The sequence below is a fragment of the Syngnathus typhle genome, linkage group LG3, assembly GCF_033458585.1.
Source record: "Syngnathus typhle isolate RoL2023-S1 ecotype Sweden linkage group LG3, RoL_Styp_1.0, whole genome shotgun sequence".
NCBI lineage: Eukaryota > Metazoa > Chordata > Actinopteri > Syngnathiformes > Syngnathidae > Syngnathus > Syngnathus typhle.
The window spans coordinates 21,466,700-21,493,182 of record NC_083740.1 but is presented as its reverse complement, the minus strand read 5'-3'; the positions used below and the strand labels follow the sequence as shown (position 1 = coordinate 21,493,182).

General features: G+C 43.4%; 1 protein-coding gene across 7 annotated transcripts in view; it reads left to right on the top strand.

The window, feature by feature from the left end:
- The window catches only part of LOC133152007 (teneurin-3-like), a 490,458-nt gene that overhangs the window by 348,236 nt on the left and 115,739 nt on the right, over nucleotides 1-26,483 (top strand). For all 7 annotated transcript variants that reach the window (XM_061275473.1, XM_061275476.1, XM_061275475.1 and 4 more), the window contains exons 23-27: nucleotides 1,444-1,575; nucleotides 1,640-1,775; nucleotides 2,799-2,942; nucleotides 23,551-23,622; nucleotides 26,182-26,359. In XM_061275473.1, the coding sequence (XP_061131457.1) occupies nucleotides 1,444-1,575; nucleotides 1,640-1,775; nucleotides 2,799-2,942; nucleotides 23,551-23,622; nucleotides 26,182-26,359 (662 nt within the window). The remainder of the gene's footprint in view (nucleotides 1-1,443; nucleotides 1,576-1,639; nucleotides 1,776-2,798; nucleotides 2,943-23,550; nucleotides 23,623-26,181; nucleotides 26,360-26,483) is intronic.

The window sequence follows — 26,483 nt, the reverse complement described above, 5'->3', positions numbered from 1 at the left end:
TTTCATTACCAACACACCTGACCGTGTTTTCAATCAAAATGAACAAAACTTCGTTGCCTCACACTATTTATTCTATCTGTGGTAGATCACCAAGTATTCTTCTCCCAGTTTTGAGTCATCTCCAATGACTGCCCGATAAACATTATGATGGTCCGTCCATCTATCAACCACAGCATCCATTTTCTGCATGAGTAAGCTTGAGCCTATCCCAGTGAACTGAGCAAGAAGTAGGGTAGACCTTAGGCTGGTCACCAGCTAATAAGGGTGCATAATAGGTGAAGGTATTTGTATTTATTATACACTCCCATCATCATCACTTTCATGATAACGTTATAGTTGAACTGTACAAAAAAACACGTACATTTCAAAATTATTTGCCAACAGAGGATAGCAATAAAAATAAGGTTAGAAAGATAATTGTGAAAATGATTGTGAGCTTCGGGAGGACAGCACCCGGTGAACATCCAGGGATCGGACATTGAGGTAGTGGAGAACTAAAAATTCCTGGGTGTTCGCCTTAATAACAAACTGGACTGGACTGATCACACCCACGTCCTGTACAAGAAGGGCCAGAGTCGCGTCCACCTGCTGAGGAGACTGAGGTCCTTCAGTGTGTGCAGGGCTCTCCTCAAAACCTTCTATGACTCTGTGGTGGCCTCAGCCATCCTCTACGCTGTAGTCTACTGGGGTGGGGGCAGTACTGACCGGGACAGGGGGAAACTGAATAAGATGGTCAGGAGAGCGAGCTCTGTCCTGAGCTGTTCCCTGGGCTCCATTGAGGTTATGGGTGAGAGGAGGACGTTAATTAAGCTGAAATCCATCATGGACAACACCTCTCACCTCCTCCATGACATTGTGCGGTCCCTGAGCAGCTCCTTTAGCAGCAGACTATTACATCCACGGTGTAGGAAGGAACGATTCTGCAGGTCCTTCTGCTGTCAGACTGTACAACATGCGTGGCACCTGATATAATTGTGTTTCGTCTCTACTAGCGGCACTTGTCTTTGTCCTTGTCCGTTATTTATCCTTTTGTTGAAATTTTGGCACTTGTATTCTTGCACTCGTATGCGCTGCTGTGAAAAGTAAATTTCCCCGCTGTGGGATGAATAAAGTTCTATCATCATCATCATCAATCGCATTCTAAAAACAGATGGGTTCAAAAAAATCCAATTTGGGTCAAAATGACCAAATGATGATCCACTACTTGGGTCAATTTGACCAAACCCAAAAAATGGGTTGTTTTGTTCAAAGAAAACCACAAAACAAAACAAAACAAAAAATGGATTGTTTTGTACAAAGAAAACTAGAACGTTTGGTTAAATTCACCCAAATTGTGGCTTGATCCATTTTTGACCCAAATGTTTGACTCAACTGTTTTTAGAGTTCTATCCAATCATAGTGCTAATGATTCTTTTTTTTTTTTTATCTTATTCTGATCCACAGGTTTTACAAGAAGAAACCGCAATCCCTGGCAGTTATCTCAACCTGATCTACCTAAGTTCAAGAGCTGCAGGTTATAAGCCAGTCGTCAAAGTCACCATGACACAGTCATCTATACCTTTTAACCTGATGAAGGTGAGTTTTGAAATATATTCATGAAGATATGTTAAGGGAAAGATACAATTCTTATTGTCTCCAGGTTCATTTGATGGTGGCTGTGGTGGGACGTCTCTTCCAAAAATGGTTCCCAGCTCAGCCAAATCTTTCTTACACCTTCATTTGGGACAAGACAGATGCTTATGGCCAACGTGTTTATGGACTATCAGAGGGAGTTGGTAAGTAACTCTGTAAAAGTTTTTTTTTTTTTTCCATTCATAGTAGCTAGATCAGAGATGGCCAACTGGAACCTGGTGGATCGCATATGACCCGCATCCACGCTCTTGAGTGCACCCTCAATTAACACCCACTCCAAAAAAATTCATGAAAATTCAAGGGAAGAATGTTTTTTTTCTTTTTGGGGGGAGTGGGGAGAGAATGTTTCCTTTACTATCGTGGCCCTCATAATCGTAGCTTGGCTCCTGTGGATTCACGGGTTTGCTGATTTATTTTCAATGTTGTTGTTTTTGGGGTCCTTTTTTGATTGAAACTTTATTGATCCCTGGGGGTGGGGAAATATTTTTTGTTATGTTCCTTTGATGGGGTGGACAACCCATGTTTTTTTGTGGTAGCTTCATTCACATTTTCTGAGAGACCTATCAATTGTGATACTGATATAGTTGGTATTGCAATACAACATTGTTTTGTTTTTGTTTTATTTATTTTAATGAGCAATATAATGATACAGTTGCATTGCTAATGTGATTTTTTTTTTCTCCATCTGAAAACATTTAGTCTCCATCTGTTTCTCTGAAATAACTACTTTAAAACCAAATATTTTCACACAATCGAAATGGCAGAATAAGTAGCTGGCAGCTTCATGAAAGTTTAATACTGCTCGTGTGTATGTGTTTATAAGTTTGCACAATGATTTGTCAGATGTCCCACCCCTTGACATTGTAATGTTGTAGTGACGGCAGACAGCTCTGAACAGAAGTTATCAAACTGTTTGTGCGTGTGTGTGTGGGGGGGAGGGTGCGCGTGTGTGTGCGTGTGTGTGTATGTCGAAAACCCTTGGAAAAGCAACAGTGGGAGTCAGTTGATAAAGCAGAAAGATAGAGGTTAAAAGCCTCTCTCTGTGGTTATAAACCAGTGATGTTTGCTTTTCTTTGAATGACAGGATCGTACTAGTATTTATTTGGCGGGAGCACAGGTCCATGAAGCAGCTGAATAACTGACCATGAACTCGCTTTGTCGCTTAGTGTCGGTGGGGTTTGAATACGAGTCTTGCCTGGACCTGATCCTGTGGGAGAAGAGAACGGCCGTTTTACAAGGCTACGAGATGGATGCTTCCAACATTGGAGGATGGACTCTCGATAAACATCACATTTTGGATGTACAAAACGGTAGGAGGCTGGATTGGAATCAACACTGGACATGAATCATCACATATAGTGCAGACTCTACATTTACATACAGTAAATGCATTTATTCACATACATTTAGGGCAGCAGTGGTTCAGTCTTTTGGTACGTTATTTTGGATTGGAGGGTCAGGGATGAAAGTACATATGGAAAATGCAACAATTTATGAAATCATCATAGTCATGACTAACAGCAAGGTACCAGAAACCTTTCCAAATCATCTGAGATACCACAGTACCCATCATTGTGTCATTCACTCCTTTGCCTACTTAGCTGCCTCTATGTGGTCTGTTTCTTTTTGTTGGGTACCGTAATTTTCGGACTAAAAGTCGCACTGGAGTATAAGTCGCACCAGCCATAAAATGCCCCAAAAAGCGAAAAAAAACATATATAAGTCGCTCCGGAGTATACCGTTTTTTTCCGTGTATAGTGCGCAAAATTTTACTAATTTATTGTCCTAAAATCTGGGGTGCGTATTATACATGGGTACAGAAAAAAAATTTTTAATTTTTTTTTTTTAAATTTTTTTTTTTTTTTAAAGAAAGTCATGGTACAACAAAACCAACAACAGGACTGACCGACAAAGTCGTGGAACAAAAAGACAGGGTGACAGTACCAAAGACAGGAACAGAATGACAGTAACACATGCAATGATCCAACGGTGAGCGAGGGGCAGACAGGACTTAAATACAAAACACGTTACATCGATTGAGGTGACACAGGAAGAGAGGGGCGAGGCGAACAGAAACTATGGCAACCTAGACACTTAGCAAAACTGGGGACGAGACATGACAAATCTCCCTCGAAATAAAACTTGAAATCACCTTTCTTCTTGTTTGTTGTCAATCGCGCATCGCATTCAGCCATCGTGCCCAACACACTTAGTCAAAAAAATCCATAATTGACGACACATCGTTTGATGCGATGGTGCAATCCTTGATGGTGTGTTATTGTCAAATATTGTTTGTTTTTAATCTCCATCGCGGACCGGATGTCATACGGAGGCCGCCATTACAGATGCGCAGAACGTATGCGCAAGACACGTCAGCTATATTAAGAACGAGATATGTTTTCTTCCTATTAGTTTCAATTCACAGTTTAATTAGCAGTTTCAATCAGCAAATAACAAAATGCGTATTACATGTAATATTTTATTTCACAACACTTTGCCTTGTTCCTTTCGTCTCTTCTGTTCACTTCAAACACGCTCCATACGACCGCAATGCTCTTGTATCAGACGCTCGCTCGATCACCTGCTAGTTTGCTGTCTGTCACAATGTACCCTACACAAATCCGAAACATTTGTTGCGGCTCCGAGTCACGACGAGGGGCAAGTTTTGGTTTCCAAGGGTGTTTTTATTCCTCTTCAACGTCTCTCCCATACAGAGCCGCCTCTTTCCCGTGCGCGCACGGAGCGGGGTGGTGCGTTTACGGGCAGTCGGAGAAATCAACGCCAACAAAAAAAATTACATCCAGCCTAGTTAAGACCATACCAAAGACTATAAAAATGAGACCCATTGCCTCCCTGCGTGTGTGACGATCATTGGGACTTAAAAAAAAAAAAAAAAAAAAAAAAAAAATTTTTTTTTTTTTAAATTCATAAAAATTGGGTGCGTATTATACATGGGTACAAGCTTTTTCCCAGCATCAGCATGCCATTCTTAGGGTGCGTACTATACATGGGGGCGCACTATACACGGAAAAAAACAGTAAGTCGCATTTTGGGGGGCAATTTATTCTACAAAATCCAACACCAAGAACAGTCATGAACGAGCAACAACAGGCTAAACGATAGGTATGCTAACTTGACATAAACACAAACTAAGAGCTGAGAACGGCCCTGACGTAAAATTCAGAGTTATTCAAACAACTATTACATAAATAACACGTTAATAAAACCATCTGCGTCACTCTAATTCATTAAATCCATCAATCGTCCTTTGTCAACAATGCGTACGCGCCGCTGACGGCTCTTGCACTTCAAAATATCCCACAGGCCCATATAACGAGATATAAATTATATATAAAAGAACTATTATATAAGCAACAATGATATCAAACCATCTGTGCACTCTAAATCATTAAATCCATCGATCAAATTCCTCATCCTTTGTCAACATCGCCGCGCGTGCGCCCTGACGTCAACCTCGTCGTTATTCCACAGATCTACTATATAACTATATCGTAGCATTAACAAAGTTCAAGGAAAGACGTGGGTTTGGTAAACGGCTCTTTACTTAACAAAACAAACTTACAAGCGTGTGGTGAAAGACAGCTCGGTAGAGTAGGACCGGGCGTGCGTAAAAGCATTGTCCGAGCCTCTTCCACCATCCCTGGACGAGTCGATCTTTGTCCGTTATGTAAACAACCGCCGAGCTGCTGACGCGACGTCGCGTCGCGCTGCTGACGTCAGCATGACCATTTCCCGTGACTCCCAGTTCAAAATGGTGGACAGGTCTGCACGTCGTCAACCAGCTAAAGCGATCATCTAGTGTTTCTATTTATCTCTATGAAGCCAAATCCCAAAGTAGTAGTAGAAGAAGAAGAAGCAGCACATGTGATTGGCGCTTTGCTGAAGGGCTGCTGACGTCAGCAGCGCGACGTCGCGCGTCACTCGAAGGAGCTCTTTTTCACTTCCGTGGATTGAAGTCGGGCACCGGCGCTCGGCCGGGTAGCTGTCCGAGGACGGTGGATGAGGCTCGATCATGGCTTTTACGCACGCCCGGTCCTATTCTATGGAACTCTCTTCCACTTCCGTGGCTCGAAGTCCACGCCGCCATACGCCTGTAAGTTTGTTTTGTTAAATAAAGAGCCGTTTATCAAACCCACGTCTTTCCTTGAACTTTGTTAACGCTACAATATAGTAGATCTGTGGAATAACGACGAGGCTGACGTCAGGGCGCACGCGCGGCGATGTTGACAAAGGACGAGGAATTTGATCGATGGATTTAATGATTTAGAGTGCACAGATGGTTTGATAACATTATTGCTTATATAATAGTTATTTGATATATAATTTATATATCGTTATATGGGCCTGTGGAATATTTTGAAGTGCAAGAGCCGTCAGCGGCGCGCACACATTGTTGACAAAGGACGATTGATGGATTTAATGAATTGGAGTGACGCAGATGATTTTATTAACGTGTTATTTATCTAATAGTTTTTTGAATAACTCAGAATTTTATGTCAGGGCCGTTCTCAGCTCTTAGTTTGTGTTTATGTCACGTTAGCATACCTATCGTTTAGCCTGTTGTTGCGCACGTGTTGTTGCAACGCTGCGACAGCAGCGCGGCGGTTGTTTACATAAAGGACAAAGATTGACTCGACGAGCTGCTGCTGACGCGACGTTGCGCTGCTGTCGTCACTTGAAATTCAAATTACAGTAATCCCTTGCTACATTGCGGTTCGTTTATCGCGGTTTCACTTTTTTTTTTTTTGTAAGTTTTTGAAAAAAAATAACATATATAAGTCGCTCCTGAGTATAAGTCGCCCCCCCACCCAAACTATGAAAAAAAAAAAAAAACGACTTATAGTCCGAAAATTACGGTAATTGTGGTAGTATATATACGTACAGCAAAATACAATTCCATTTCAGGGTCCAAAGAATTATCAATTAATTTAAAAAAGCAAATAATCCTTAGTGCTTGACTGTTTTTAGAGCTCATTTGTATTTGTGGCAACAGGTTCTGTGACAATAACTTAAATTACTTTCCATTCCAAACTCAATATCATTAACTGTTTAATCTAGCATGCAGTAATAGGAGGATGAATTTAATTGCAGTTTAAAATAATCCTAGCAGTTGTCAAACTGATTGTTTTTGCAGAGGCCTTAATCAACGAAGCGTAGGAGAGGTATTGAAACAGTGTGGTGGGTGTGTGCGCGTTTGTTTGTGTGTGTTTGTGTAGGTGTGTGTGTGTGTGTGTGTGTGTGCACGTGTGTGTGTGCGCGTGTGTGTGTGCACGTGTGTGTGTGTGTGTGTGTGTGTGTGCGCGTGCGTGCGTCATTGCGCGTAGATATGTACATATCAATGAATTTACCAATATTATAATGTGCTCCAGGCGGCTCGGTGGCGCACTTGGGTAGCACGTCCGCCTCACAGTTAGGAGGGTGCGGGTTCGATTCCACCTCCGGCCCTCCCTGTGTGGAGTTTGCATGTTCTCCCCGGGCCCGCGTGGGTTTTCTCCGGGCACTCCGGTTTCCTCCCACATCCCAAAAACATGCTTGGTAGGCCGATTGAACACTCCAAATTGTCCCTAGGTGTGAGTGCGAGTGCAAATGGTTGTTTGTCTCTGTGTGCCCTGCGATTGGCTGGCAACCGGTTCAGGGCGTCCCCCGCCTACTGCCCGATGACGGCTGGGATAGGCTCCAGCACGCCCGCGACCCCAGTGGGGACTACGCGGTACAGAAAATGGATGGATGGATAATGTGCTCCAGTCCATCGCTGGCCACACTCACACTTCCCCTACTTACACACACCGTTCTTCTTCTGATTTGGGTCAATCTAATTTTTTAGTTTGTTATGCACAAAAAGTGCTTGTTTTGTACAAATGTTATCTCATATTGGGTTGTTTTTGACCCAGTAGTTTCAATTATTGAGAATTCTGTCAAAAATGTACATTTTCTATACCACTTATCCTCCTTAGAGAAACAACGATCCACTGGTTAGAAGTGAATACTCAGTGTCAATAATACAATTCTACCATTTCATTGCATAATGGTTAACCTTCATTGCTGCAGACAATGCAGGTGATGCAAAAAAAACAGACCTAGGCTAGGTAGGGTGTGATGACCGTTTCATTGTAGTGCTGTTGTTGCCTATGGAACATCACAGCCTGTCCTACCACACTAATGGAGACAACAGGTTAGTGTACAGATCACTTACTTCTTTGAATGAGTGTGTCCATGTAAGTGTAATGAGCTGATGAGCCCAAATCTTCTCCAGACCAAAGAAATGCAGACTCCATTGTTTTCCACAGTAAAACTGAAAGGTCAGTGGTTGATTTAATTGAAAGAAAATTCAAGTGAGAAATTTTGGTGTGATTGACTGGACTGGATCTAATTTTCAGGCACCTATACTGTAATACTGTAATGTGTGACTGTCACATGATCTCTCATAGTAAATCAACACTCTGCTGCCCTAACAAGATACAAAAAAGCAGCAGGTTAGAGTGGTGCTCACTTTAACTTATTTTTGCAAGAACCACACGGGAGACAGTATGCCCTTTTTAAGCATTTGCAAATGGAGAACCATTCGTCGCTGTGCGTAAAGCGATGATCGAATGAGGTCTGGCTCAGGCCTCTTGCAAGAGCATATTTATTGAGAAGCAGGGTGGGGGTGACATTGGACATGTTTGGTGGTCACCTCAGCAACTGGTTAATCAGTGTGGAGGGTCCCAGCTCATTGTTTTACAAGGTTGTGGAAACAAAAACTAGTGGAGCATTTTAGATGACTAACTAAGCAAGAATGTTTCCATACCATTTGGAAAGTTTCAACAACTGAATGGTTAAACTTTTCAGAGTCAAGGAAAGGTAAAAGGTTTAAACAAAATGAATAATTCTAGTCTACATTCCAACATCATCATACCATCAAGATCATCTGTAAACCCTAACAGATTTGACTCTTGTAACATTGCCGTTTATGTTGTCTTGGGTCTGGTCAAGATGTGTCGACAAATTGTAGTGTTTCCGTTATATTTCACTCAGCATTTGCAAAGTCTATACAACAGTCAAGATGCTCCCCTTTCTTGTAAAATCCCAAATGTCTCTACACTAAACAAACACATTGTTTGGTCTTAAAAATCTCCTTTTTCTCGCCTCCATGATCCATATTATGTGCCTGAAATAAATTCTAGGCACCGACTGGAGATGACGTGCACGATAGAAAATTTTTCAAAATAACGTTCAAACTTACATTTACAGCGATTCAGTCAATCAATAGCATAAAAATGATGTTGTTTCGATGTGTGGCCTGCATCACTGTACTAGTTCATCGCAGATCAATACAGCTGGGTCGCAGGGCTGACACATCAGTACATGTATTATAAATAGATAAATTGTTACGCGCCTACGAACTAAGCTTTAATAGGTCTGCTTGTGATTGTCTTATCCATCACCTATTCTATTCCCTTTTTTGTTCCGGTCAAGAAAGTAGCTTGTATTATTGAGAGTCAGTAATGTGCTTTGGTCATAAAGTGAAAAGTACACCCCAATGGAGGGTCCAAGTATTTAATTGATTTACATTTTATTTAACATCTTAGATAAAATGCAGCCTCACGATGTGCTGAAAATCAAATGTAATCAAAAGCGTCATTGTGTCAGCATGAATCGCTCTACTCAAATAAGGAATAAATTAAAGACATCCTCAAGGAGTCTCTTTGTGGTGGAAACAAAATGATTAATAATAGCAAGCGCTGCCAGTTTGTCACATTTGCTGAAATTAAACTTGCCGAAACAATGTGGTTTGACAGTTGCTATCTGGCTAGCACATCACTCTGTAGCCAAAGGGGAAAAACACAATTCCATGTAACTTTCAGTCATATTTAGGAAAAAAAATCAAGAGGCAAACGTCCCCATTATCAACCCTCATAACTGATCGTACAAACATTTACCATTTCAAATGCTGGACATCTGCTTTGAAATGATTTTACCGGGAAATTTGTGCCACCTTTTGGCTACTTACCTGGTCATGTGATACACCGTTAAAAACTGAGTTCAACATTTTAATATACAATTCTATCTGCAGGCTCAGCAAGAACTTAAATCAGACAAGCACAAACACACAAAACAGGAATTGTAAGGGGTACTAACTACAAACGTTTCTTTGATGCTACGAAAATAATGTAACTACTGATAATAAAGATTCCAAGTCTATCATAATCTAATCATAATTCTGTCATATAAAACTTAAATAACCATTTGATGACATGATCGTGTAGGGATTATGCCCATTTAAAAACATTCATTTAACTTCAGCGGCACAGTGGAGCACTGGTTAGCAAGTCCGATTACAGTGCAGAGGTTGCAGGTTCGATTCCACCTCCGGCCCTCCCTGTGTGCATATTCTACCTTTGGCGCACTGGTTAGCACGTCCGCTTACAGTGCAGAGATTGCGCATTCAATTCCACCTCCGGCCCTCCCTGTGTGCATGTTCTTGTCATGAATCGAAATGGAGCAGAGCGACCAAGTACAGCTTGGACCAGGGTTTATTGGAGAACACAAACTAAAGGACTCGGCAGACTGACGTAACTTACTAACAAAACCAACAACAGAAACTGAACAGAGACGTGAGACAAAAGACATCATGACATTAACACAACAACAATGATCCGACCGGGGAGAGACACGCAGACAAGACTTAAATACGAGACAGGTAATGAGAGGCAGGTGAGAATGATCACACTGATCATGGGCACACAAAAGAAGAGGGGCGAGCACACAGACACACGGACAGAAACTATGACAATATGGACACGATCGGGGACGAGTCGTGACAGTAACCCCCCCCCCACCACCACCACCACAAGGGACGGCTCCCGACATCTCAAAAACCCAAACCCCCACATGGAGCGGGGTGGTAAGCGCACCATTCCAAATGACCCCCACTGGTCTGTTACAAAGTCCGAACCGCGCTCCACGGCACATGGAGAGTACGAACCGCGCTAGGTGGCAACTGGGGAACAGAAACCGCACTCGGCGGAAACTCGGGGACAGAACCGCACTCGGCGGAAACTCAAGGACAGAACTGCACTCGGCGGAAACTCTGGGACAGAACCGCAATCGGCGGAAACTCGGGGACAGAACCGCAATCGGCGGAAACTTGGAGACAGAACCGCAATCGGCGGAAACTCGGGGAAACAGAACCGCAATTGGCGGAAACTCGGGGAAAGAGAACCGCACTCTGCGGCAAATGGAGAGTCAGAACCGCGTGCAGCGGCAAGAGTCACAGCCGCACACACGGCGGCATACAGGAAGCCAGAGCAGCAGGAGTCAGACATGTGTTTCAGCAGTGGGAGCAGGGTCTCTGATGATCGCGGGTCCGGCATTGTTGGCACGAGGCCCGGCAATGCCGCCTCCGGTGACGCTGGGGTAGGCCCGATGGCGGCCGCGAGTCCGATGGCGCTGGCCGAAGTCCGGCGACAGCCGCGGATCTGGCGGTGCAAAGGTTTATCCCGATGGAGCACGTGCATCCGGCGTCGCTGGAGCGAAGTCCGATGGTGGACGCGGAGCCGATGGCGCCGGTGGGAACTCCAATGGCGGCCGCGGGTCCGGCGCCGCTGGAGCAAAGTCCGATGGCGGCCGCGGAGCCCATGGCGCTGGAACAAGCTCGGACGACGGACGTGGATTGGGCGTCGGGGCGGGAGCTGATGGAGAAAGGTCCACGCGCTGGTTGCTGTGATGGTCGGATCATTCTGTCACGAATCGAAATGGAGCAGGGCGACCAAGTGCAGTTTGGACCAGGGTTTATTGACGAAAACAAAGTAACAGACTCGGTAAACTGACATAACTTACTAACAAAACCAACAATAGGACTGACCGACAAAGACGTGAAACAAAAAGACATGATGACATTACCAATGATCCGACCGGAGAGTGACACGCAGACAGGACTTAAATATGAGACAGGAAATGAGAGGCAGGTGAGAATAATCACACTGATCATGGGCACACAGGAGGGGAGGGGCGAGCACACAGACACACGGACAGAAACTATGACAATATGGACATGATCGGGGACGAGTCGTGACAGTTCTCCCCGTGCCTGTCGGTTTCCGCCAGGTGCTCCGGTTTACTCCCACATTGCAAAACACTTATGGTAGGTTGATTGAGTATTCCAAATTGCCCGTAAGTGTGAGTGCGGATGGTTGTGTGCTTTGACATCGGCTGATGACCAGTTCAGAATGTCCCCCGCTGATGCCTCGTTGACTGCTGCGAGAGGCTCCAGCACACCCGTGACTCCAGTTGGGAAAGGTGGTAAGGAAAATGGTTGGAAGGATGGATTCTGTCACTTTGATCACCTTTTAGAAAAAAAAAGCAAAAATGGAAACTCACTTTATGTAATTTTGTCAGACAGCCCTCTTTTTGTGTTTGCAGAAGAAATTAGTCCCTATTTTAAATAATGTGTCTATCAAGTCTTTGTGTTCAGTCAAAGACAGGTGGGCCACAGGCTACATCTGGCCTGCCAGCCGCTTCTTTGTGACCCTCAAACTTTTCAAACTATTTTCAAGATCAGAGCATGGGCATTCTCAATAGCAGTATGGTGCAAGGAAAGCTCAGTGCACAGTGGACCAGCCAATTCATTACCTACCGTAATTTTCGGACTATAAGTCGTGTTTTTTTTCATAGTTTGGGTGGGGGGGCGACTTATGTGTTTTTTCTTTTCAAATATTCTCAAAAAAAAAAGTGAAACCGCGATAAACGAACCCGCAATGTAGCAAGGGATTATTGTTTTTGAATTTCGAGTGACGTCAGCAGCGCGACGCGGCGTGGCGGTTGTTTACATAAAGGACAAAGATTGATCATGGGATGACAAAGATGACGAAGGGCCCCACGTACTACCGGCATCATTAGCGGCTTTGTTTCTAAGTGACACGGCGGACGAAGAGTTTGAAGAATTTAAGGATTTGGAGTGACACAGAAGGTTTAAAAAACTATTATGGCTTTTACCCACGCCCGGTCCTACTCTAAGGAGCTCTCTTTCACCTCCGTGGATTGAAGTCGGGGGCCGGCGCTCGGCCGGATGGCTGACCAGGGACGGTGGATGGGGCTCGGACATGGCTTTTACGCACACCCGGCCCTACTCTCCGGAGCTCTCTTTCACCTCCGCGGATGGAAGTCGAGGGCCGGCACTCGGCCGGGTGGCTGTCCGGGGACGGTGGATGGGGCTCGGTCATGGCTTTTACGCACGCCCGGTCCTATTCTATGGATCTCTCTTCCACCTTCAGGGCTGGAAGTCCACGCCGCCACACACCTGGAAGTTTGTTTTGTTAAATAAAGAGCCGTTTACCAAACCCACGTCTTTCCTTGTACTTTGTTAGGGCTACAATATAGTTATATACTAAATCTGTGGAATAACAACGAGGCTGACGTCAGGGCTCACACGTGGCGTTGTTGACAAAGGACGAGGAATTTGATCGATGGATTTAATGATGAGGGTTGGACTCCGCCAAGGCTGCCCTTTGTCACCGATTCTGTTCATAAAGTTTATGGACAGAATTTCTAGGCGCAGCCGAGGCGTTGAGGGTGTCCGGTTTGGGGACCTCAGCATTGCGACGACGTGGTGCTGTTGGCTTCTTCAGGCCGTGATCTCCAGCTGTCACTGGAGCGGTTCGCAGCCGAGTGTGAAGCGGTCGGGATGAGGGTCAGCACCTCCAAATCCGAGTCCATGGTCCTCGATCGGAAAAGGGTGGAATGCCCTCTCGCGGATGAGATCCTGCCCCAAGTGGAGGAGTTTAAGTATCTTGGGGTCTTGTTCACGAGTGAGGGGAGGATGGAGCGCAAGATCGACAGGCGGATCGGTGCAGCGTCGGCAGTAATGCGGACTTTGTACCGGTCCGTCGTGGTAAAGAGAGAGCTGAGCCAAAAGGCAAAGCTCTCAATTTACCGGTCGGTTTACGCTCCTACCCTCACCTATGGTCACGAGCTATGGGTCGTGACCGAAAGAACGAGATCCCGGATACAAGCGGCCGAAATGAGTTTTCTCCGCAGGATGTCCGGGCTCTCCCTTAGAGATAGGGTGAGAAGTTCGGTCATCCGGGAGAGACTCGGAGTAGAGTCGCTGCTCCTCTACGTTGAGAGGAGCCAGATGAGGTGGCTTGGGCATCTCATCAGGATGCCTCCTGGACGCCTCCCTGGGGAGGTGTTCCGGGCATGTCCCACCAGTAGGAGACCCCGGGGACGACCCAGGACGCGCTGGAGAGACTATGTCTCTCAGCTGGCCTTGGGATCCCCCGGGATGAGCTAGATGAAGTGGCTGGGGAGAGGGAAGTCTGGGAGTCCCTCCTGAAGCTGCTGCCCTCGCGACCCGACCCCGGATAAGCGGAAGAAGATGGATGGATGGATGGATGGATGGATGGATGGATGGATGGATGGATTTAATGATTTAGAGTTCACAGATGGTTTGATTAAAGTATTGCTTATATAATAGTTATTTGATTTCTAATTTATATATCGCTATATGGGCCTGTGGAATATTTTGAAGTGCAAGCGGCATCAGCTGCGCGTACCCATTGTTGACAAAGGACGATCGATGGATTTAATGATTTGGAGTGACACAGATGGTTTGATAACATTATTGCTTATATAATAGTTACTTGATATATAATTTATATATCGTTATATGGGCCTGTGGAATATTTTGAAGTGCAAGCGCCGTCAGCGGCGCGCACGCATTGTTGACAAACGACGATCGATGGATTTAATGAATTGGAGTGACACGGATAGTTTTATAAACGTGTTATTTATGTAATAGTTTTTTTAAAATAACTGAGCCGTAAAATAATAGCCATTCTCGTTTGTTTGTGTTTGTCACGTTTGCATACCTACCGTTTAGCCCAGGGGTGGGCAAACTACGGCCCGCGGGCCACATCCGGCCCACGGGACCGTTTAATCCGGCCCGCCAACCCTGAACAAATTGTATTAAACTTTTTTTTTTTGGTCATTTTGCCTGCAATGACTGCGTTTTCCCAGTAGGTGGCGAAGCGCTCGCCTGCGCATTTACTACCGGAAGCTGTGTCAGAAAGCTCTGTGCACACTCACAAGTGCGTGTACGTACTCAGTACGTAGTACGGACTTGGCGCACTCTCGCTCTATTCGTATCAGTCCCGAATTTAGAGCGTGGGCTTTGACGACAGCATTCTTATAATTCGCGCGCTGAGCTTTCAGATGCAGTTTTGCGCTAAAGCCACCCACAAACCTTCCCCTGGAATCCTTCCATTAAAATGAGTGGCCCGAAAAAAAGAAGTGAGTGCCGAGTGTTTAAAAAAGAGTGGCCAATTTGGCTCGACGTACGCGACGTGACGTTCAGCCACATCAACATCAACCCGTCACAGATCAAGGTAAACGGACTTACACCTCGGATCTCGCCTAAGAATTGCCACAACAAATTTTACTCCAAACAATGCAGGATGCTCAAGGACATTGATGCACCACCTATTTGCGACTAATCTTAACCTGTAAAGTTCTTAAGGCTTACTTTAAGGAGGTGTTTCCCGTTTCCTCACCTCTGTTACCAGGTGTTTGCGAGTTAAAACTCTGCTCTGATTTTCAGATACCCCTCACCGTGTTGCTGTTTTGATTACTTTATTTGGATTTATGCTTTCACCGATTCTTCAAGATGATATATTTGGTCAGAATGTTTGCCGTTTGATGTGATCTCATAAGATAAACATCTTTCATTAATCTGACCTGCAGGCATTGAAGTGATGGAGATTGTTATTCATAATAACAGTGTCGTATTTTATGAGAATCACTGATAGCAGTTTTTTAGTGAATTATTATTTTTTTAATGCTGTTAATAAATGCATTTGTTTTCAAAAAACCTGTTTGGAATATCCATGCTTTACTACCTACTAAAGGCCAAGATCTTTTATGCAATGACCTTTACAGGTCGCTTATATGACTTCACACAACGCCTACGTCCATCTGCTCCTGGTCCGGCCCTCCGGTCCAAATTTAGAACCCAGTTCGGCCCGCGAGTCAAAAAGTTTGCCCACCCCTGGTTTAGCCTGTTGTTGCTCGTTCATGACTGTTCTTGGTGTTGTATTTTGTCGAATAAATTGCCCCCCAAAATGCGACTTATACTCCGAAGCGACTTATATATGGTTTTTTTTCACTTTTTTGGGCATTCTATGGCTGATAGTCCGAAAATTACGGTATATGAGGCTTGAGCGCACCAAATTGAAAAACGTTTTTCTTTGTGTTTCAGTTGTGTCAGCACATCTATACAGGAGCTTGTCTCCATGCAAATGATACACAGACAGCTTGTAGAGACAATCCCAAAGTCTATGTGAGGGAGTATCTCAATTTGTATAATTTTGGTGTCTTGGGCATTTATTCATTTGGTCTGTATGTATAAAATAGTAATGTTCTTTACCCCTTCAAATGTTTGTTTGATTCTCATGACAGGATTTGTCATATCACAACTACTGAACTGTAACGATAAAAACATATACAAGTTGCTACACGAAATAAAATATACTATCAAATAACTATAACATAAATATTTCACCACCACACGGCCCCAAGCACCGGCGTCGACTTCCAGGCGTGTGGCAGTGTGGACTTCCAGCCCCGGAGGTGCCACTTCCAGCCACGCAGGTGGAAGAGAGCTGCATAGAATAGGACCGGGCGCGCGTAAAAGCCATGTCCGAGCCCCTATCCACCGTCCCCGGACAGCCACCCGGCCAAGCGCCGGCCCCCGACTTCCATCCACGGAGGTGAAAGAGAGCTCCGTAAAGTAGGACCGGCCGTGCGTAAAAGCCATAATAGTTTTTCAAACCTTCTGTGTCACTCCAAATTATTAAATCCTTCAAACTCTTCGTCCTCCATGTCACTTACAAACAAAGCCGCTAATGATGCCGGTAGTATGTGGGGCCCTTCGTTATCTTCGTCATCCCGTGATCGAATCCTTTGTCCTTTATGTAAACAACAGCCGCGCCGCTGACGTTCAAACTACAGTTATCCCTTGCTACATTGCGGTTAGTCTATCGCGGTTTCACTTCTTTTTTATTTATTTTTTTTAATTAAAAAAATTTGTGAAAAAAAATCACATATAAATCGCTCCTCAGTATGTCGCTCCCCCACCCAAACTATGAAAAAAAACCGCGACTTATAGTCCGAAAAATACGGTACTCAGTGTTATATGCTGCCTCTTTCTGTCACTTCATCCATCATGTTCCTATTTATCCCTCTCATACCACTTGTCCTCAGGGGCTTTTAACACCTTGTCACCCAGTTCACTGTGTGTGCGTTTGAATTTAGATTTTTAGATTGGGACTTTGAGACCAAGGTCAAATGCACTCATATATAAAAACATTTACTCAGAGTGCAGTGAAAACTGCACTGCCATCACTTAACACAGCTGGAGAGTTTTTCTCTCCTTGAACATTGCTTTAGTTCCTCATCTATCTTTCCCACACACATGCTCGCCGCACGTACACACACGCACCAACACACACACACGCATGCGAGCACATCCATGCGCACGCACACACACACACACGCACACACACACACACGCCTGGGCCTTTTTTGTAGTGAGTCAAGTAGTTGATGTCATTGTGGAGCACAGCATGGGTGCAACCTGTCAGCGCCGTGCCTATGTTGATCAATCAACACCTCCTAATGGAAGGAGAGATGAAAGAGAAGAGAGTAGAGGAAAGTGTACAGCAGTGAACCTGTGGGATTAGGCGTAATGTTAGATGCTGGATATCAAGACCACGAGACAAAGTCACTAAATAAAAAATCGAGCAGACAGGAAGGATAGCAGTAATAAAGATAGGGGAGTAGAATATATGGAAGGAGGTAAAGAAATCTCACCACAACTAAAATCCCGCATCTTTAGCCTAAGGTACAGTAATTTCTGGACTATAAACCGCACCAGCTAAAATTAGTATATATCGTAATTTTCGGACTATAAATCGCTCCGGAGTATAAATCGCACCAGCCATAAAATGCCCAAAAATGTGAAAAAAAACATTAATAAGTCACTACCGTAAGTCGCATTTTGGGGGGCAATTTATTCGACAAAATCCAACACCAAGAACAGACATGAACGAGCAACAACAGGCTAAACGATACGGTATACTAACGTGACAAACACAAACGAGGAGCTGAGAACAGGCCTGACGTAACATTCAGTTATTTAAAAAAAAACTATTATATACCGTTTTTTTCCGTGTATAGTGCGCAAAATTTAACGAATTTATTGTCCTAAAATCTGGGGTGCGCATTATACATGGGTACAAATTTTTTTTAATTTTTTATTTTTATTTTTTTTATTTTTTTTTTTTATTTTATTTTTTTTTTAGAAAACAAAACCAACAACAGGACTGACCGACAAAGTCGTGGAACAAAAAGCCAGGGTGACATTACCAAAGACAGGAACAGAAAGCAAACAGACATCATGACAGTAACAGCAGACAGGACTTAAATACAAAACACGTTACATCGATTGAGGTGACACAGGAAGAGAGGGGCGACGCGAACAGAAACTATGGCAACCTAGACACATAGCAAAACTGGGGACGAGACGTGACAAATGTCCCTCGAAATGAAACTTGAAATCACCAAGTTTTCGTTTCCAAGGGTGTTTTTATTCCTCTTCTACGTCTCTCCCATACAGAGCCGCCTTTTTCACGTCCGCACGCCTCTTTCCCGTGCGCGCACGGAGCGCGGTGGTGCGTTTATGGGCAGTCGGAGAAATCAACGCCAACAAAAAAAATTACATCCAGCCTAGTTAAGACCATACCAAAGACTATAAAAATGGGACACATTGCCTCCCTGCGTGTGTGACGATCATTGGGACTTGAAAAAAAAAAGAAAAAAAAAATTCATAAAAAAAAAATTCATAAAAATTGAGTGCGTATTATACATGGGTACAGGCTTTTTCCAGCATCAGCATGCCATTTTTAGGGTGCGTATTATACATGGGGGCGCACTATACACGGAAAAAAACGGTAAATACTAAGACGTTTATAAAACCATCTGTGTCACTCCAATTCATTAAATCCATCGATTGTCCTTTGTCAACAATCCCGTGTGCCGCGCCGCAGTTCAAATTATTCCACAGGCCCATACAACGATATATAAACGATATTTTAAATAACTATCACATAAACAACAATATTATCAAACCATTTGTGTCACTCCAAATCATTAAATCCATCGATCACATTTCTCGTCCTTTATGTCATTCTGGTGACAGAGGACATGTCCAGAGGATATGGCGCGTTAAAGTGTTACCGTTTTTTTCCGTGTATAATGCGCGAAATTTAGCTAATTTATTGTCCTAAAATCTGGGGTGCGCATTACTATACACGGGTACAATTTTTATTTATTTTTTTTTTTTTTTATTATTATTATTATTATTATTTTTTTTTAAAGAAAATCATGGTACAACAAAACCAACAACAGGACTGACCGACAAAGACGTGGAACAAAAAGACAGGGTGACATTACCAAAGACAGGAACAGAAACCAAACAGACATCATGACAGTAACACATGCAATGATCCGACGGTGAGCGAGGGGCAGACAGGACTTAAATACAAAACACGTTACATTGATTGAGGTGACACAGGAAGGGAGGGGCGAGGCGAACAGAAACTATGGCACCTAGAAACCTAGACACATAGCAAAACTGGGGACGAGACATGACAAATCTCCCTCGAAATAAAACTTGAAATCACCTTTCTTCTTGTTTGTTGTCAATCGCGCATCGCATTGAGCCAGCCTGCCCAACACACTTAGTCAGTAAAATTCATAATTGACGACACATCGTTTGATGCGATGGTGCAATCCTTGATGGTGTGTTATTGTCAAATATTGTTTGGTTTTTAATCTCCATCGCAAACCGGATATCATACGGAGGCCGCCATTACAGATGCGCAGAACGGATGCGCAAGACACGTCAGCTATATAAAGAGCGAGAGTTGTTTTCTTCCTGTTAGTTTCAGTTCACAGTTTAATTAGCAGTTTCAATCAGCAAATAACAAAATGCGTATTACAGGTAATATTTTATTTCACAACACTTTGCCTTGTTCCTTTCGTCTCCGCTGTTCACTTCAAACACGCTCCATACGACCGCAATGCTCTCGTATCAGACGCTTGCTCGATCACCTGCTCGTTTGCTGTCACAATGTACCCTACACAAATCCGAAACATTTGTTGCGGCTCCGAGTCACGACGAGGGGCAAGTTTTGGTTTCCAAGAGTGTTTTTATTCCCCTTCAACGTCTCTCCCATACAGAGCCGCCTTTTTCACGTCCGCACTGATCGCGGTGGTGCCTTTACGGGCAGTCGGAGAAATCAACGCCAACAAAAGAAATTACATCCAGCCTAATTAAGACCATACCAAAGACTATAAAAATGGGACCCATTGCCTCCCTGCGTGTGTGACGATCATTGGGACTTAAAAAAACTACTAAAAAAAAGAAAAAAATTAAAAAAAAAAAAAATTAAAAAATTGGGTGCGTATTATACATGGGTACAGGCTTTTTTCCAGCATCAACATGCCGTTTTTAGGGTACGTATTATACATGGGGGCGCATTATACACGGAAAAAAACGGTAATTACTTTATTTGATTTTTTCTCTCTATTTTTCATGTTTTGAATACCGTTTTTTTCCATGTATAATGCGCCCCCATGTATAATACGCACCCTAAAATTGGCATGTTGATGCTGGAAAAAAGCCTGTACCCATGTATAATACGCACCCAAATTTTGACTCTTACTTAAGTCCGTAAACGTAAAATTATTTCAGAAAAAAGATCATCTTTGGGAACAACCGGATGTTATTCTATTACCGTTTTTTTCCGTGTATAGTGCGCCCCCATGTATAGTACGCACCCCTAACAATGGCATGCTGATGCTGGAAAAAAGCTTGTACCCATGTATAATACGCACCCAATTTTTATGAATTCTTTTAAAAAAAATTTTTAATTTTTTTTTTTTTTTTTTTTAAGTCCCAAAGATCGTCACACACGCAGGGAGGCAATGGGTCCCATTTTTAAAGTCTTTGGTATGGTCTTAACTAGGCTGGATGTCATTTTTTTTGTTGGCGTTGATTTCGCCGACTGCCCCTAAACGCACCACCGCGCTCCGTGCGCACACGGCGGCTCTGTATGGGAGAGACGTTGAAGAGGAATAAAAACACCCTTGGAAACCAAAACTTGCCCCTCGTCGTGACTCGGAGCCGCAACAAATGTTTCGGATTTGTGTAGGGTACATTGTGACAGACGGCAAACTAGCAGGTGATCGAGCGAGCGTCTGATACAAGAGCATTGCGGTCGTATGGAGCGTGTTTGAAATGAACAGCAGAGACGAAAGGAACAAGGCAAAGTGTTGTGAAATAAAATATTACCTGTAATACGCATTTTGTTATTTGCTGATTGAAACTGCTAATTAAACTGTGAATTGAAACTAATAGGTGGAGAACTGAACTCTCGCTCTTTATATAGCTGACGTGTCTTGCGCAACCGTTCTGCGCATCTGTAATGGCGGCCTCCGTATGACGTCCGGTCCGCGATGGAGATTAAAAAACAAACAATATTTGACAATAACACACCATCGAGGATTGCACCATCGCATCAAACGATGTGTCGTCAATTATGAATTTTACTAAGTGTGTTGGGCAGGATGGCTGAATGCGATGCGCGATTGACAACAAACAAGAAGAAAGGTGAGTTTTATTTCGGGGGAGATTTGTCATGTCTCGTCCCCAGTTTTGCTATGTGTCTAGGTTGCCATAGTTTCTGTTCGTGTCACCCCGGTCTTCCTGTGTCACCTCAATCGATGTAACGTGTTTTGTATTTAAGTCCTGTCTGCCCCTCGCTCACCGTTGGATCATTGCATGTGTTACTGTCATTCTGTTCCTGTCTTTGGTAATGTCACCCTGTCTTTTTGTTCCACGACTTTGTCGGTCAGTCCTGTTGTTGGTTTTGTTGTACCATGACTTTATTTAAAAAAAAAAAAAAAAAAAAAAATTAAAAAAAATAAAAAATTAAAAAAATTTTCTTTGTACCCATGTATAATACGCACCCCAGATTTTAGGACAATAAATTAGTAAAATATTGCGCACTATACACGGAAAAAAACGGTATTCAGTATCACTGCGTATGCGCTAGCAAACTCAATAGCGAAGAAATGTTTCGGATTTGTGTAGGGTACATTGTGACAGCAAACGAGCAGGTGATCGAGCAACCGTCTGATACGAGAGCATTGTGTTCATATGGCGCGTGTTTGAAGTGAACAGCAGAGAAGAAAGCGCATTTGTAATGGCGGACTCCGTATTATTTCCGGATTAAAAAAAATAAAAAATTGTACCCATGTATAATGCGCACCCCAGATTTTAGGACAATAAATTAGTTAAATTTTGCGCATTATACATGGAAAAAAACGGTATGTTCAAGATAAAGATATCAAAGCATGTGAAGTGATCAACTATACTAAAAATAACATGTGAAGTGGTCAACTATACTTGTAAGTAAGTGATGTGTCAATGATCAAGTAAAAACTTGTGAAAAAAAACATATATAAGTCGCTCATGAGTATACGTCGCCCCCCCACCCAAACCATGAAAAGAAACGCGACTTATAGTCCAAAAATTACGGTAATATAATGCCATTTTGCATGCTTGACAATTACGCGGCATGCTCCTAATGAGACGACGGACGGTGTCTTGTGGGATGTCCTCCCAAATCTATCTAATGGCATCAGCAAGCTCCTGTAAAGTCTGAGGAGCAACCTGATGGATCGAAACATTATGTCCCAGAGGTGTTCTATCGGGTTTAGATCAGGTGATCGTGAGGGCCATTCAATTGTGTCAATTCCTTCATTCTCCAGATACTGTCTGCATACTCTCTCATTGTTGTGAATCAGGAGGAACCCAGGACCTACTGCACCAGCTTAGGGTCTGACCATGGGTGCAAGGATTTCATCCTGATACCTAATGGTAGTCAGACTGCCGTTCTCTAGCCTGTAGAGGTCTGTTCGTCCCTCCATGGAAATGCCTCCCCAGACCATCACTGACCCATCAGCGAACCGGTCATGATGAATGATGTTGCAGGCAGCATAGCGCTCTCCTTGGCTTCTCCAGACCCTTTCACGTCTATCACAGGTGCTCAGGGTAAACCTGCTTTCATCTGTGAAAAGCACAGGGCGCCAGTGGCGGACTTGCCAATTCTGCTGTTCTATGGCAAATGCAAATCGAGCTCCACGGTGCTGAGCAATAAGCACAGGGCACACTACAGGACGTCGTGCCCTGAGGCCACCCTCGTGAAATCTGTTTCTGACTCTTTGGGCAGAGACATTCACACCAGTAGCCTGCTGGAGGTCATTCTGTAGGGCTCGGGCAGTGCTCAACTTGCTCCTCCTTGCACAAAGTAGCAGATATCGGTCCTGCTGATGGAATTCTTTAACTTTGTACGAGCAGTGTATATATACACAGTGGAGCCTCGGTTTTCGACCACAGTCCGTTCCAGAAGGCTGTTCAAGAAGTGAATCGTTCGAATTCAGAATCATGTTTTCCCATTACAAATAATGGAACAAAAAATTATCCGTTCCAAGCAAAAAAAGAAGCCGTTTTTAAGCATTTTTTCATGTGCGCATATTTGCCCGATCGCGCAACTGCAACGCACCGCCAAACGCGCAACCGTAGCACGTCGCCGACCGGGCAACTACACCGCGCTGGTCGCATTATTGTGACAGGGTCGTCGCTGAAATTTAGAAAATATTTTTAAAGTCCTGATTTCTTTCCAAAATTTACACACACACACACACACACACAAAAACGCATACAAACGCCATTTATTGTAAATTAAGCCATTGTTTTCTCTGTGTTCTTTCTAATGTATTATGCTTTTACTCTAGGTATCCTGTACAAAGGCAATGGTGAGAACATATTTGTTTCCCAGCAACCTCCAGTCATTAGCAGCATTATGGGTAAGAAAGTGCTTGTGTGTTTACTTGTACTACAATAACAAATTATGTATTGGCAGGGAGTCTCCTTTTGGGGGAAAATGGCTTTAATCACCACCAATTGGTAGTACACTGTGTGTGTATGATGAATGCCGTGTACAGTTATTTGTTTAGTATATGCGTTTGGGGTTTTTTCGCATTGGTCTGTGCATTTGTGTCTGTTTGTATGTGTGCGTGTGTATGTGTGTGTGTGTGTGTGCGTGTGTGCGTGCGTGCGTGTGTGCGTGCGAGTGTGCGCGTGAGTGTGCATACGTATGTATGTGTGTGTGTGTGTGTCTGGGAAGTCTTGCGCCTTCCATCTTAGTATGAGCCTGAAGCTGTAAGAAAAAAAAAAATCAATGAGACTTCTTCCTTTTCATGGCAAAATTTAATAAACTTAATTATTTCGCTGGAGTTCAGGTGATGCTGACGTCAGACGACACTAACGTAGCCCGATAATGAGCCAACAGACATGTTGTGGACACTCATACTTTGTCTTAGCTGATTTTGAGTTGTGTCTGCGGTTTGTTGTCCGTGTAGAGTGACATGCGCAACGATTATTCGGATGGTGCTTGGGACACTTCACAATCACAATGACAAAAGTGTGGCATTTCAGATTGTTTGTTCATCTTGTCGCAGTGTGGCATGTACTACGTTGTCCTTTGATTGGTTCTTGAGCATTGACCAATAGGAAGACAGTGCTTCCTACTTATGGTGAAAGATTGACAACAAACAAAATGGCCAAAATTTGTTCGATGAGATTCATCATGTTCACGTAATGATTATTACCCGATTCTTTTGTTCAGACAAATAAAAGTTTTTGTTGTCGTGGACGGCTCTGAGGAAGACTGGAGTTACAGTCGAAACTGTCAGCAGGTAACAGCAATTTTTTTTATTTGTCTGAACAAAAGAATCAATTTATAAACTGACCAAAAAACGAAGGGACAGTATCTTACTGGTCTCCGGTGGAGCTACGTTATGGTGGAAAGATTTGTTGTGCTGTGGCTGCAATGTCCGCAACGAGGAGCTGATGAGCAAAGGTGGTGTTACCTAACAGATTTGTTTCCTCAAGTTCTTTTTGGAGAATAGACAGTCCATACTGCGTGTAATGCTTGCATTCGGTTAAATGTGAATGAGAATTTCTCAGCAGTCTTATAGTGTATTAAAACCTTCAGTTGGTGAAGCTTAAAAGCCATAGTCAGTTAGTTCCCGTGTACTGTATATACATATGTGTGGGAGCAAGCTAAAATAGAGACACTATTCACAATATCATTGTCTGTCTCATCATTAATGTTATTGCAAGCAAGAAAACACACTGCCCTCTCTCCAGCTTCCAGGAATGGGTCAATAGTTTATTTGGTATATGTGCATTTTCTTGGCATAAAAAAATGCACATAATGCTTCCATTCCGACTTGACTGAAAGCTGATTGTCCTGCATCCAATGTACTGAATCGTAATGGAAGAATGTGATGATCAGGCTGGATCTGCTCGGTGACTGACAAGTAGTGTGACATGTCGCCTGGTCCACCACACAGAACTATGCTTTGTCTGACAGCGCGACCGTCGTGAACAAGTCATTTAGTCTGAGAAGCCCATAAGATACTGGTGTCCCCCAATTTACTCAGATTTTTTACCGTATTTTCCGGACTATAAGGCGCACCGGACTATAAGGCGCACCTTCAATGAATGGCTCATTTTAAAACTTAATCCTTATATAAGGCGCACCGGACTATAAGGCGCACCATTAATGCATCATGTCAGATTTTTAATCCAAATCAAATCATTCTCCATTTTATCTTTTTTATTTCAACTTCAGATGCAACAAATGACTTTATAATCACAAAATAATGATCCATAGTCTTTTTGATTCATGATTCATAGTCTTCAGCAGGCCACTTATGCTTGATTTCATGACACAATGCTTCGGGCCAGTTTGAATTTAGGAATTTAGTCCATATATGAGGCGCACTGGACTATAAGGCGCACTGTCGGCTTTTGAGAAGATTTTAGGTTTTTAGGTGCGCCTTATAGTCCGGAAAATACGGTAATTTAAATATTTCAGTACATATCAGATCATGACTGTTCTTTAACTAGACTGTCTTGTTGAGGAATCCATCTTCAATTTGGAGGGCTTCTTTGGCACTCACCTACCTTCCAGAGCCTAGCCTAGCCTAATTAGAGTTCTTTTTTAGCATATTTGGTTCGTGATTGAACATGATTTCAGAATGAATCTGTATTGATACTCGTGGCAACAGTTTTTATTTGCAATACAAATTGGTCCCAAATACTGTTGGTAAGACGAGTAAAGTCAGCCGCCATGCCACCACACTGTGGCTAGAACAACTTTGAAATAAAAGCAAGCAAACCAAACTTTTGTCCATGTATTATTTGGTAAGGTTTAGTTTGAAATTATCCTCGCAGTGTCTAACTTTACTTGCCTTCATGACAGTGCATGCCGAATAAACTTGTACCTGAGGGGGGAATCATCATAATCATATTATTTGAGCACTCATTTCACCCCTAATACCAATGTTTTCTCATAGGAAATGGACGCCGCCGTAGCATTTCTTGCCCGAGCTGCAATGGCCAAGCAGAGGGTAATAAGCTATTGGCACCCCTTGCTTTGGCATGTGGAGCTGATGGCAGTGTGTATGTTGGAGACTTCAACTACATCAGGAGGATCTTCCCCTCTGGAAATGTTACCAGTGTGATGGAGCTCAGGTAAAAAAATAGCTTCCAATCTCACACCGGTTCCATGTTAGTGCACACAAGTCAGAGTTGAGATGATTTGACCTAACAATAGACATCAAATCAGCACAATGTTCTTTTTAAATACCGTATTTTT